General features: G+C 34.9%; 2 protein-coding genes across 6 annotated transcripts; both read left to right on the top strand.

The window, feature by feature from the left end:
* Positions 1-2,138: 2,138 nt before the first annotated feature.
* Positions 2,139-4,786, top strand: LOC9330631 (PHD finger protein ING2). 5 transcript variants are annotated; one of them, XM_021014262.1, is made up of 8 exons: positions 2,139-2,319; positions 2,446-2,517; positions 2,612-2,823; positions 3,077-3,140; positions 3,817-4,061; positions 4,142-4,180; positions 4,266-4,395; positions 4,484-4,786. In XM_021014262.1, the coding sequence occupies exons 1-7, from the start codon at positions 2,274-2,276 to the stop codon at positions 4,374-4,376; spliced, it is 789 nt and encodes a 262-aa protein (XP_020869921.1). In that variant the 5' UTR covers positions 2,139-2,273; the 3' UTR covers positions 4,377-4,395; positions 4,484-4,786. The 5 variants fall into 5 exon arrangements, with proteins under 5 accessions (XP_020869921.1, XP_020869923.1, XP_020869922.1 ...); XM_021014264.1 differs by having other exon boundaries at positions 2,163-2,319; positions 3,817-3,885; positions 3,982-4,061; positions 4,266-4,786; XM_021014263.1 differs by having other exon boundaries at positions 2,164-2,319; positions 4,557-4,735.
* Positions 4,787-11,375: 6,589 nt separating this feature from the next.
* On the top strand, positions 11,376-14,325 carry LOC9327950. The gene is given in 5 exon segments (XM_021012902.1): positions 11,376-11,415; positions 11,689-11,792; positions 12,406-12,824; positions 12,826-13,725; positions 13,803-14,325. Coding segments are annotated over 5 exon segments (1,848 nt in total). The 5' UTR covers positions 11,376-11,386; the 3' UTR covers positions 14,199-14,325.
* The last annotated feature ends 28 nt before the right edge of the window (positions 14,326-14,353 follow it).

Raw genomic sequence — 14,353 nt, forward strand, 5'->3', positions numbered from 1 at the left:
TGGGTCGCTAAGGAGACCATATACGTTCCTGAGATGCATCAGGGATAGATGTCGAGGTGGATAAATTTGAAAATCCGAAGGGTAAAAACTTAGAGAATTTGAAATGATAAGGAAGAATCACGAAGGATCAACTTAAATCAGGAAACCTTCCAAAAAACTCCGAAGAATAAGGAAATTATCCTGATCCGCGATATTCCACACCGACTTCAAGATAAATGGAAATCTTCCGAGAATATCGCTGGAGAGGCGGTTTATCACCCCTATATAAAGAGATTCAAGGCTCTCGCAGAAGACAAGCAATATCGCTCTAGAATTTACACTACGCAAAGCTCTCACAGCACAAACACCTTTTTCTTTTACGATCAAACTCTTGTACGATCAAAGTCATCTTTTTCTTAATAATATCAAGAACACCATCTTTGGTATCAATTGATTCTGTCGTTCTTTGAGAATTCTAGCAAATCGTATCTCTAAATTAAAACCCTAGACAAATCTCGATTGTGTTAGTTTCGACTTCCACAGTGAGTCTCACCCTCTGGCTTTCCTGGTACGTTTGTGCCAAGGCTTTCTCTCAAGGGACTGGTTAGTCCGGATTAGGCATGTGTATAGGGAGGCTAACCGTCTAGTAGACGGGTTAGCGAACTATGCATTCACGTTAGGTGTAGGCTTGCATTTATTTGATTCTTGTCCGGATGTTGTTAATCGGATTTTGGTTGATGATGTGAATGGAACTGCGTTCCCACGTCACGTTTTGATGTAATTTTTTATTCTTTATTAATAAATTCGGGGGACAATTGTCCCCTTTTCCGACCAAAAAAAAAATGTGTTATTAACAAGATTGCCACGTTGATGTGTCGCTCTCACAATGATTTGGCTTCTATTTAGATAATTACCCAAGATTTATTAGACTATTTACAGAATTTGTCATTAGTCTCATACATCCATATATCCCATTAATAATTAAAAACATACACTTTTTGTTTATCTTATATTACTATATTTTTATATTTATATTTTTCTTTATATACATTTATATAAATTTTCTTTAGCGGATGGGTAAACAATCTTTTTATTTATATTTATATTTATGTTTATATTTAAATGATAAAATATATACATTTGGTTCAAAAATCTCGAATTCAAAACTACAAAATCTTTACATCTTTCATAAATTTTTAACTTAATTAAATAAGATAATCTCCTTTATATGTTACGAATACTTAAAATCCTATTTTTTGGAGGAGTTCTAACTTTTCGAAAAAAAACATTATAACCACATTTGTATATAAACCAAAATCTGGCAACATTATAACTATTTCGTAAATAATCTATTCATAATCTAAGAATCTTAGATTTGGAACACTACAAAATCTTAGCTTGGAAACTATCAAATCTCATCTTTGCTAAATTTTGGATTTCTTATACTTATTAAAAAAAAAAAAAAATTCTTTTTATACTACAAAATTTCGAAATCTTTAAAACATATGGAAAGATATATTGCCATAAATGGTAACATTTCGTCAATACTTTTTTTATCATGTTGAAGCTTTATTCAAGGTTCAAATATTTCATGGGTAAAACATATTCTTATATGAAATAGTCACAAATTTGAATAATAAAAAAAAAAATTGTAACATGTTTCGTTTTACACAAACGGATCTTGGGTCCCGAATAATAATTTTAATCATAATAATTTTACTTGAATCACTTCATCCCGCACATCGTGCGGGTTGTTATCTAGTTACTTATATTTACTGGTTGTAGTTGTATACGCACGTTTAATTTACCTAACCAACGTATCTGTACTATATAGAAAATGTAGTTGTAGTCAGCTATTATAGTCGGCATCCATAGTCAGCAAATATAGTTGACTATATAGAAAATGTAGTTGGCTAATTTTGTTAAAATCAATGTAATTTCACGTTTAATGTAAAATCTAATAATTTGGGAAGTTTATTTGAATTGTTTTAGCGTCGAAGTTAAATAGATATTGTGTCTTTGAGGTATAACAACGCACCACACGATTTGTTCCATTTAAATACACCTGGATTTGTTCCATTTAAATACACCTGTGTTGTTTCCAGCTGTTGACACGTGGGCTTTGATGACGTTACAATATCATTTCTTCTTAGTTTTTTGGCCCATGTATGCTTTGATAACTTTAAAAATATTATTGTGAGAAAAAAGAAACAAGCTTCGTCCGCAATCCCCAATTCAAAACCCTAGCCTTAGCCTGAGCTCCATAATCAAATCCAATTTATCAGAGATCAAAGATGGCTATTGCACGAACTGGAGTTTATGTTGATGATTACCTTGAGTGTAAGATCAATAATTTCCTCTCCTTATTTGATAAATTTTGTCTAATTTTGATAAAAATCCGAACTTCAAAAATTTGTTCGATTTTAGGGTTTTAATTCTACAATTCGGAAATTCAATTTCATGTAGATGCAAGCACTTTCCCTGCAGAGCTACAAAGACTACTAAACACAGTTCGCGAGCTAGACGAGAGATCTCAATGTAAAATGTTGTTATTACATTGTTACATTGTTCTCTTGCGTATGTTTCTTTGTGTTTTCGTGAATTGATTATGTTTGTGTTTTGTTGTTGAAAGCGCTTATAAATCAGACAAGGCAGCAAACTAAGTATTGCTTAGGGCTTGCTTCACAGAGTTCTAAAAAGGGTAATGGTAATCATTACAATAATGGTGGTCTTGATGAAGAGGAAACGATTGAGAAAATGCGTAAAGAGATCGAGTCTAGTCAGGAAAATGCGTTAAGTTTGTGTACGGAGAAGGTCTTATTGGCCCGACAAGCGTATGATCTTGTAAGCTATATATTCCTCTGAGGCTTCCTTCAGATTATAGCTTAGACATGCGAATTGGTGTGAATGATTTGTTGTCTGTCACAAAAAACACTAGCATGTAATTGATGTTTATGTATACGTACATGAATAGAGCGTTAATGCACTCAGAATCTTGAAAATGGTAGACTTTGTTGCTAAAATTTGAATATAGCTCCTTTGGTTGTTTCAGCCAGTTTCGTTTTGGTGGTAATTATTATGTTTATTCCGGTTGCAGATAGATAGTCATGTAAAACGACTTGATGAAGATCTGAATAATTTTGCAGAAGATTTAAAGCAAGGTATGTGATGTCAACTCAAGAGCTGTCTAATTACTGTCATTTTAAGGGAAGTGGTTAGAACAATTTTTTTTCATATTCTATAATGCATATTCACACAAATTATTCCAAGAATTATGTTAAGATGTGGGTCAATTGATCGTCTGAGAATTATCAGTTGGTCACTCGATTGAGCATGTCATGTTAGGACAGAATATGGAGCTAATTTTATAATCTCCTTTTTCTTCACTAAAAGGTTGAGGGAAGCATATGAGGTAGGGAGTTATGTTGTAAAATTAGTGTCTTACATGAAAGGACAAGGGTTATACACCTTGTTGGAGGATACTTTGGGTATCCTTGTGGCAAGAGTTAATCTCTTGTGGGGAATCCTTGTATACGTCTTTTTTATCAATAAAGAGTCACATCTGCTTATAGCTCTTGTAAACGACCTCTAGAACAACCCCCTAAGGGTTAGTAAAAACATATTTTCCACTGCATAAACTTCAGTCAGTGCACATCGATTAGGGTCAAGCTTCAGAGAAACATAAATGCTCATCTCCAGTCTTGTCAAATCATAAGTCGTGTTTCTTTCATTTTTCTCTCGTGGTCTTATTGTTTAACTTTTAAATGATGCATTGAATGAAGTAGTTAAACTTTTTCAATATCATATGTTTATTCTTTTGTTACTCTTCTCTATCAGAGGGAAAAATACCACAAGACGAGCCCTCCGTTCTTCCTCCACTACCTATAGTTCCTAAACCGGAAAAGCGTAAGTCCTTCTATGGCACACCTCAGTCCAAGAAGATTGATTACAGAGATAGGGAGTGGGATCGTGATAGAGATTTTGAGCTCATGCCTCCTCCAGGAAGCAATCGGAAAGACCTCATGCCAATCGAAGAGCAGCCGATCGATCCAAACGAACCAACTTACTGTGTCTGCCATCAGGTCCTGAATAATTCTGCAAAATCTGTGAGTTGCTTGATATTCTTGTGATCTTTGGTTAACATTTTTGTTATTTGTTTCAGGTGTCCTTTGGAGACATGATTGCCTGCGACAATGAGAATGTGAGTCTGTTCTGCTAGCATCTTAATTTCTAATTTCAATGAATAGCTATTATGAAACCTTTTTATCGTTTTCCTGTTTGGACAGTGCCAAGGAGGTGAATGGTTTCACTATACATGCGTTGGCCTCACACCTGAGACCAGATTCAAAGGGAAATGGTATTGCCCCACCTGCAGGCTCCTCCCACAGTCACATTAATATCATTCCCTGTGACAAGGTATTGCTTTAGTTTTAGCATCAATCATCAGAACTAAGGTATCCTCCTGCAATTCCCATGCATTGTGTAGCTAATATAATTCTCATAGGTGCCAATGGCATCTTCCTTGGCACCTTCGCTTCATGACCAGTGTCACCAATCTCATCTTTCTTGCTACGCATCATCTAGCAAGTGCAAGTAGAAGCAAACTTTAGATGGAGAAAACATCCTGTTTTGTACACCTTGGGTTAATTCTTGGATCTTATATTTTGTATATCAATTGTAGTTGGGTGTTGGTGGGTATTTTCCGTTTTATTCTACTAGTATCGATATTTTCATCTGCTTCTCTTTTTCCCTCAAACCATGAGCCTTTGTATTGATTAAATGACATGTACAAAGTTTTTGTTCATCACAAGGGATTTCATGAAACTTGATATGAGCAAGAGAATCCCTTGTGAGCAGAAAGTTTGGTGATGTCTTCCATGCAGATCGATAGAGTGTGCTAGATAAGTTGTTGTAGGAGTATTAGTGGCTTACTCCCTTAGTTTGAGAAGGTCCAGTACTTGTTTTGAGTTCATGAGGAATACTGATATTATCGTAGTTTAGAGAGGAGAGATGCTTCACAACATGAAATAGTGCAAGCATTTCCCCTTTTGCAGCATTTGATAGTTACTGAAAGCTCTCGACTCCGGATCACAATATGCTTTTGATTAATGTGCAAGAGCCAAGCTATCCCAATTGATTCCATATCATTTTCCCAGGACGCATCTGCAGTAATATTTTTCTTGGCCTTAATGATGGGGATTGTGTAGGAGCTTTCCTAGATTTCCATATCTGCCATGTTAGGAGAAAAAAATAATCCCGAAGAAGAATGGAGCATATTATAGAATGCTATTGAAAGTATTATAGATATTATAGAATGCTATTGAAAGTATTTACCATGGGGTGTAGGAATTTGGAAGTGTTCTTTGTTTACCTGGCTGTGTGAACCCAATTTTGGATACAAAACAGATTCGGAAAACAATTGTTGATCGGTGTCTAGTTACAACTTTTTCCGGTTGCGTATTGGCTGACACAAAAATCTCCACCAGAAGTTAACCTATCGAAAGCATCGTTGTTTTGTTTACCCGAAGGCTAGTCTAAAATCACAGTGATTAGTACACATTAGCTTTCGACGCGATGAGGCTTCAGCGACAATGCTGTGTTAGGGAGTAAATCAAACTTCTACAATGCCTAAAAATATGTCAAAATGGATTAGTCCTCTTTAGCCTTCAAATTGTTAGTATAAATTGAAAACTCACCGCAGCTATATCATTATTGTTATAAATAATAACTCAAAACATGTATATATGTAATATATATTTTGTATTATAGATAGAGAGACGAGAGAATTTGGGAAGTGAGATAAACAAACAATACTCTCTTTCTTATTAACTTGTCTCTTCTTCTTTATTTTCTCTCTCAACTCACTAACGTTTACAATGAACAAAACAACATATATATAGGGGAAGTTTTGGATTGGATAAGGTTAAAAATGAAATAGCTTGGGGAGGAAGAGACTTGGGGAGAAAGGGATAAATGGATAATTATCCACTTTTTTCAACACTCCCCCTTAATTATCCATTATTTATTATTATCGACGTATTATGTACTGCCTCGTTAAAAACCTTATCATAGAAAAACCGTATAGGAGAAAAACCGTGATAAGGAGAAAAGAGTACAGTGACGTAATCTTCCCCTGGAACAGACGAGTCTTGTTCTCTTCATAGCTTTCGTAGATGATGCATCTTGATCATTCTCTTTGCTTCTTCTGATCTCGTCAATATATGACAAAGATTTTTGAAGAGAGATAGACATATTCTTTGATGTCTATCTTTTGCGTGTTATTTGCTGCCTCGTTAAAAACCTTGTCATGGAAAAACCCAGTGGGATAAAAACCATGATAAGGGAAAAAGAGTGCAGCCACGCTCATCAACATACGTCTCCCCCTGAAAGCGTCATCTTCAAAAGATGCATTTTGAATGACGTAGCAGGCAGCACCTTTGAACTAAAACTGCTACATTGTTACTTGGCCGGATGTATTGGACCTCAACTTCTTGCTTCTTCTAAGATTCTTGAGTGCAAGAGAAGAATTTTGGAGAAATATGTCTTGTCATCTTGCTCTTGACATAGCTTCCTTAAAATTGGGAAACATTTGCAGCAGTGTCTTGTTGTTGGCTCTTCACTGGTGCCTATATTGCTTGCTTCTTGCATATGTTGAGGGCATCAATCTGAGCCATACAGATTTTCGACGCACTTCATGGAGCGCAATAATTTTGGCATGGCTTGAGCAAGCGACGACCAAAATTTGTTGTTGGAAACGCCACGTAGTTGTTGTTTTGCCATATATATTTAGACAGAGCTGATATAGATTCTCCATCTGCAAAACCAACTAAACCAAACTCGGGGTTTCTAGAATAAAATAAGCCCAAATCAATCGTACCTTGCAAATATGAAAGACACATTTGAACTCATTCAAGGTCTAGTCGGAATAGATCAACTAATCCTGCAAGTAGATTAGTAACAAATGCTAGGTACAAGATATTCACTAGATATATAAATGCTCGTCAGCATTTATATATGCTAGCTACAATTCACAAAATATATAAATACTCGTCAGCATTTATATATAGTGCTTCATGATCAAACTATATAGAGTAGATTTCCTTTAGAAGTGACTAATATAACATCTCTTTCTTTAGATGTTTAGTTGGAATATCTAGAGACACTTTTATCTATCCAAGTTCTTTTATTCCAAATAACTCTTTAAGAGTTTTGATGATGTTCAAAAACATCATGCTTATAAGTTCCCGGGAATATAACTATGATATCATATATTTTAGGATTAGTCCTTCAGACATCCCATGAGGCGCAATTCAAGTCATTTATTCATCAACTCAATATCGAGTGATTTTGACAAAACCCGGCACGACACATCGTTTTGTCTTAAGTATCATAATACTCTTTTGATGCTTGGACCATGTGTCCAGGAAATTACTCGTTTCTTATACGAGATTAATATAGACTTGGCTGCGTCTTTGTTTATTGGCCAATATATCTCTTTACGCTCACAGAGCGGAGATTTATGATCCTCATTAATTTCATTTGCGCATTAGATCATTTTTATTGTCGACATTATATTGTCTTTGGTTCCATATTTGCCGTAATGACATGGTTAATCGAAATCTTTTAATCATTATAAATGATTTTATTCAGGTACCTGCTTTCGTTGTTAACCATGGAAATCGGTCTTTTTACTCCTCTTTAGGAGTTTCTTTGCTCCTGTTGAGGAGTCCCTATGCTCCTCTTTAGAAGTCTATATGCTCCTCTTTTAAGAGTATAATCCTCTTTTTATATATTTTGCTCTCTTTTTTTTTTTTTAGTTTCGAGGATTTTCTTTATATTTGGAACCAAAGTTGTCTATCACGTTTTTATCATGTTATAGACAATAATATGTCATCCGCCAGAGACATAATTTTTGTAGAGCATTTTTAGCTGGGACAAGAGATTTCCTATGAACTTTAAGTTCATATGTATTTATACGAGGATCAATAATTTATGAAATCTCATCCATCAACTTTTTGCATTTGATTTGCAATATATTCTGAATAGTGATCCTTTTGAACTTTTAAACTCTAAAGTTCATATTTATTATATTTATTTGTTCAAAGATCTAAACTATTCAATGATTCTTCCATACTGATGGGAAATTTTTTATCATCAACATGATGATTTGCAAATCTTGCAATAGGCACATCTCTCATAAGATGGCTCAATATTTGTAGAGCAGAGACTCATCTCTAGCGTCTATATATTTCATCCTTTTAGGATGTTAATTTTTATGCGGTGCGGAAGAGCATTTATAACATATATCTCACACCCATAAATTTCAAAATGAGAAATATTTGATCTCCAATCATATATATATAACACGAGAGAAATATTTCTTATAAATCGTTGGCCTTATATATAATCATTAATACATGCAAAACTGCATGCTCCATATAAAAATATGGAGATTAAATCACCATGAATCATTTTGCAATCTCTTGGATTTGCGTTATGAACGATTCGCTTAAAGCTCATTTTGAGAGTGAACATCATTTTTAGATGTTCCACTTTATCAAAAAGTAATTTTAGGATATGACTTTACCAGAGTTGTCTCGCTCTGGGGTGTCAAACTCACAAAAATTCATCGACTTTTTGTCGATGTGGGATTCCTTTAATTCTCCCCCTCGAGATGATAACTCTTCGAGTTCATTCATCTCGAACTGAATCCCACTTTAGGATCAATAACATATTCAATATGGATCATGTATTTATTCTTAGATCCTTATAAAAATGTGGGACTTGTAATATCCCTCCCAAGATGATGGCTTTTCAAGCCTATTTATCTTGGACCGAATCTTATTTTTAGATCGGTTATATTCGGGGCTTAATTTGGAGATTATTGAGGAAATCAACCAGCATATACAATGAGCTTATTAAAAAAATGGTGATTTGGCCAAAAATCATATGTTTCTGGAGGCTTAGCCTACTACAGAGTTAAAGAGAAGGTATGCAACCTTCGAGTCGATATAATATAAAAATAAATAAATTTAACATAAATTAAATGTTACTTCAGGAATGTGGACGGATGCATGCAGTGCTTGAATAAGCTTTTCTTTCTTTACATAAAATTTTAGTGATATTTAATCACTTTTTTTAAGTTCCAATTTAGGTCATCAACATATACATCAATGATCACAAATCTCGATGGAGATTTCTTAATAAAGACGCAAGAGCATATTTCATTGTTAACATACTCTTTGTTTAAGAAATAATCGCCTAAGCAATATATCATATGCGTCCGGATTATTTTTAATCCGTAAAATGATCACTGTAATTTGACCGTACATATTTCATTAGACTTTGAGTCTAATGCCTTAGGAACTTTAAATCCTTTTGGGATTTTCATATAAATATCATTATCCAATGATCCGTATAAACATGATGTCACTACATTCATAAGGTACATTTCTAAATTATAAGAGACCGTTAGGCTCGTTGTGTACCTGAATGTAATTGCATCTATGACTGGAGAATATGTTTCTTCATAATCAACTCCAAGTCTTTGAGAAAAACCTTGTGTAACAAGTCGGGCTTTATATCGTGTGATTTCAACTTTTTCGTACGAAGACCCACTTGCACCCAATAGGTTTTATATCTTTAGATGTAGTGACAAGAGATCCAAATGCATCTCTTTTGTTAAGGGAGAGCTATTCAATTTGCATTAAACTTTTCTATTTCTCCCAATCAGGCCCTTGCTGGCACTGATACGGATTCTGGATTTGGATCATTATTATTAATTGATTTGTTATACCGGGATGGCTTGACTGGTTATACTATATTATAGCAATTAGCAAACCTCTGTTTACTATCATAAATATTTTGCCAGCTTTATTTTTTGCATGATATAATCATACATTTGCGTGTCTCCATTGTGGTCGGACATTCAATACCACATTTACGAAGCATCGATTATTATGAATCCGATGCATTTGAAAGTCGAGAGACTAGCTCATCTAGACCTTCCAATTATTTTGCACTGTCTAAAAATATATTGACACGTGCTTCATATATTCTCAAAAGAGAAATATATTTTTGATTTTAGAGACATACAATGTCTTTAAATCTCATATAACACATATATATATATATATATATATATATATTTATTCTTTACTAATAATATAAATAAAAATAATTAAACGTATAAATTCACAAAATTAATAATATAGAGACCAAAGCCCTTTTATACAAGAATTCAGGAGGCATCGCCTTCCATTAAGAATTCAATAGGCATAACTTTTGTTTGATCGTAGAAAAGGAGGCAGAGCCTACCATATATATCGATCAATCCGGAAAAAATATAAATTTTTATTTGATCGTTAGGAAGGTAAAACCTACCATATATGACGATCAATCCAGAAAAAGCATGGCCATTTATTTGATCGTAAAGGAGGCATAACCTACCATATATTACGATCTATCCGGAAAAGACATAGCTTTTCAATTGATCGTGAAGGAGGCAGAGCCTACCACTTATAACAATCAAACCGGAAACGCTCTAGCAGTAACATGAATATGAATAAATATAAACAACATTAAATTTTACTTACCTTGTAAACGCTCTAGCGGTAAAGACATCGTGCTGATAACATGTTATAAATAATAACTCAAAACATGTATATATGAAATATATATTTTGTATTATAGATAGAGAGACGAGAGAATTTGGGAAGTGAGATAAACAAATAATACTCTCTTTCTTATTAACTTGTCTCTTCTTCTTTATTTTCTCTCTCAACTCACTAACGTTTACAATGAACAAAACAACATATATATAGGGGAAGTTTTGGATTGGATAAGGTTAAAAATGAAATAGATTGGGGAGGAAGAGACTTGGGGAGAAAGGGATAAATGGATAATTATCCACTTTTTTCAACAATTATGACTTTCTTTATCATTTCTTTGAATTATATTTCCATAGTTGGTGATAATATTTGTGGTCGATCTATAATCATCCTCTTTTGTACTACTCCCTCCGTATTTGAATAAATGTCGTTCTAGCCTTTCTTCTGTGTTTTTAATTAGTTGTCATTTTAACAACTTTTGCATAAAATTTCCTAAATTACCCCCAATTAATTGATCATAATTAATCAGTCTAAATTACCAAAACTACATATACCAAAAATATAATTGTAAATAATCGTTTCTCATAAGGTTAGTTTTGTATTTCTGTGCCCTTTCTTAATTCACCCAAAAACAGTTGAAACAACATTTTTTCAAATACAGAGGGAGTATATAATAAGCTCAAATTCAAATCTAATAACACCAAAGTAGCATTTATTTGTTCACGGATATTGACACCGTCTCACCTAGAATAATTTGAAAATGGCAGATCACTAGATCTAGAGACTAGAGAGAGCGAATGGGACCCAATGCAACAAATAAAGAGCGGTGAGATTTCGAATAGAGAGATTTGAATTTAAAAATCTCAGATCTATTTTTTGTCTATTCAACACGAGAAAATATAATTATTTAATAAATAAAAAAAGACAAAAGATTCATATTACAACAGATGGAGACAAATGATATTGAAAAAGACAAAACATCTTCAAACAAAAAAGAAGCAGACACACACACAAAAAACCTAAACCCCACACACTTTTGAACCGCGGGATTTTTCATTTGTAAGTTTCCGCCACACACTTTTGATTTTCTCATTCCAAGGTTTCACTTTGCTACGGCACATCGATTTCTTTTGCTTTTGAATTCTCCAAAGGTTTCATCTTTGTACGGTCAAAGCAAAGAAGTAGCTCAAGTAGAAGAAGCAGGTACGGATCTGTTTCCGAGATTCATGGTTCTGTAATTTTTGCTATTTTCTCGTGAAGTTGTCTGGTTTCGAATTAGTTGTCTACGTCTCAGTTTTCTCGTATATGAGTTTTTATTTCTGGTCTGAATCGAGTTTGCAAAATTATGATTTGAAAACGTAGCTTAAAGTTTATAGTGCTTTAAGAAGAAACCCTATGTTGTTGGTGTGAACTTTCTTGTGTAGTGCAGTTGGAGTAATGGGTTTGATTTGCTATTTCTCTGGACGTTGTCTGATTGCGAAAGTTAGCTGTCTGGTTTTCAATTTTCTTGTATACGGTCTTTATTGGTTTGAATCGAGTTTGCAATTTGAAAATGTAGTTTAAAGTTTATGACTTTAAGGAGAAATTGTATGTTACTGGTGTGATTTGTCTTGTGTGGTGTAGCTGGAGTAATGGGTTTGTCTTGAAGTTGTCTGATTTCGAATATTCGCTGTCTGGTTCTTATTTTCCTCGTATTGGGTCTTTATTTCTGGTCTGACTCGAGTTTTCAAGGATGAGATTTGAAAATGTAGTTTAAAGTTTTTGACTTTAAGAAGAAATCTTATGTTGTTGGTGTGATTTTGCCTTGTGTGTGCAGTTGGAGTAATGGGTTTGAATCTGAATCCAATTTTGCGACAAGAGTTGGCTAATCTTGACAAAGACACAGAGAGTCGTAAATCAGCAATGAAAGCTCTTAAATCTTATGTGAAGGACTTGGATTCAAAGGCTATTCCTGGTTTTCTAGCTCAAGTTTTCGAGACTAAAGAAACCAACTCTTTGTCCGGTGAATACACGATTTCGCTTTATGAAATACTTGCTCGTGTTCATGGACCTAACATTGTTCCTCAGATTGATACAATCATGTCCACTATTGTCAAGACTTTGGCTTCAAGTGCTGGTTCTTTCCCTCTTCAACAAGCTTGTTCGAAAGTTATTCCGGCAATTGCTCGATATGGGATCGATCCGACATCTAAAGACGACAAGAAACGAGTTATAATCCACTCTTTGTGTAAGCCATCTTACGGATTCTCTACTGGCCTCTCAAGAGAGCCTTACTTCAGGGGCTGCTTTGTGTTTGAAGGCTCTTGTGGATTGTGACAATTGGCGATTTGCTTCGGACGAGATGGTGAACAGGGTTTGTCAAAATGTGGTAGTTGCGTTGGACTCAAACTCCAACCAAACACATCTTCAAATGGGTCTGGTTATGTCACTTGCCAAACATAATCCTTTGATTGTTGAAGCCTATGCAAGGTTGTTGATACACACGGGATTGCGGATTCTGGGATTTGGAGTGTCTGAAGGAAACTCGCAGAAACGGTTATCAGCAGTCCAAATGTTGAACTTCCTAATGAAGTGCTTGGACCCGAGAAGCATATACTCCGAAGTTGAGTTAATAATCAAAGAAATGGAGAGGTGTCAATCTGATCAAATGGCTTATGTTAGAGGAGCTGCTTATGAAGCAATGATGACTTCAAAAAGAATAGCGGGAGAGCTCGAGTCGAAGCTGGAGAAGGGTTGTCGTTCTGTTACTGGTTCGAATTACACTCGAAGAAACTGTTCACCCATTGTTAATGGTCATTTTCCTGATGACTCCTTATCACCTGAATCACAGACTCTAGGCTCGTTCAGCGGATATGATTCTCCGGTTGAGTCCTCGCCTATTTCTCATACTTCTTGTAACTCTGAATTTGATCGGCGGAGTGTGAATCGCAAACTTTGGAGACCTAGTCAGAATGGTGGAGGGGTTGATATCTCTTTAAAGGATGGTCTTTTCTCCGGTGTAACTAAAGGAAACACCACTGTCTCTGATTCACCTCTTGTCCCCTATGACACTTGTGAAAATGGAGATGAATTCGAAGGTTTTCTGATGGAAAGTTTGAGAAACAGGCGGCTGCATAACACCACTCCTAGTCCTCAGGTGAGCATCAATCCATCTTTGTTGTATGATTGTTAGTTTCATTTGTGTTAAACATTTCTGACTTTTTTGATACACAGAGACAGCGTTCACGACGTATCAATGCTGAAGATTTCAACATCTTCAGCACTCCACGGAAGCTCATCAGCTCTCTTCAATATCCTGATGATGTTGACTTAGACCATTCAGATATCCAAAGTCCAATACCGAGAAGCGGAAGAGAGAAAACCATAGGATCTCGCAAGAATCCTCAAGTCAGAAAGCAATTTTCAACCATGGCGGAAACAATGTCATCAACTGTCAAATTTAGTGGATATACATCTCAAACACAGATGATATCGGGTAAGAAGAAGAAGAAGATGAGCTATGCCAAATTCGTGATTGCTATATCATTTGTTGTGATGGTTCTCTTTACAACTGTGATATTGATGGTGAATCAAGATGACGATGTTGGTTACTACACTGTTCCTACATGATTCACATCTATTTGGTGTTAAGTTCAATCGTAGTGTAGCAGAGAGAGTAGTTTAGCTGTTTAATTACGTGTTAGTTGTCTGTAATGAACTTCGTACAAGATTTAAAATCTTCTTCTACTTGTTCTCATTTTGTTTTGTATGAAAATATGTTGAAG

The sequence above is a fragment of the Arabidopsis lyrata genome (assembly GCF_000004255.2).
Source record: "Arabidopsis lyrata subsp. lyrata unplaced genomic scaffold ARALYscaffold_1, whole genome shotgun sequence".
Classification (NCBI taxonomy): domain Eukaryota; kingdom Viridiplantae; phylum Streptophyta; class Magnoliopsida; order Brassicales; family Brassicaceae; genus Arabidopsis; species Arabidopsis lyrata.

Excerpts from the sequence above, each read along its gene's own strand:
- LOC9330631 (XM_021014262.1), top strand. The coding sequence starts at position 2,274 with ATGGCTATTGCACGAACTGGAGTTTATGTTGATGATTACCTTGAGT. Across the intron at positions 2,320-2,445 it reads TGTTGATGATTACCTTGAGT|ATGCAAGCACTTTCCCTGCA; the intron begins GTAAGATCAATA and ends AATTTCATGTAG. Across the intron at positions 2,518-2,611 it reads GCTAGACGAGAGATCTCAAT|CGCTTATAAATCAGACAAGG; the intron begins GTAAAATGTTGT and ends TGTTGTTGAAAG.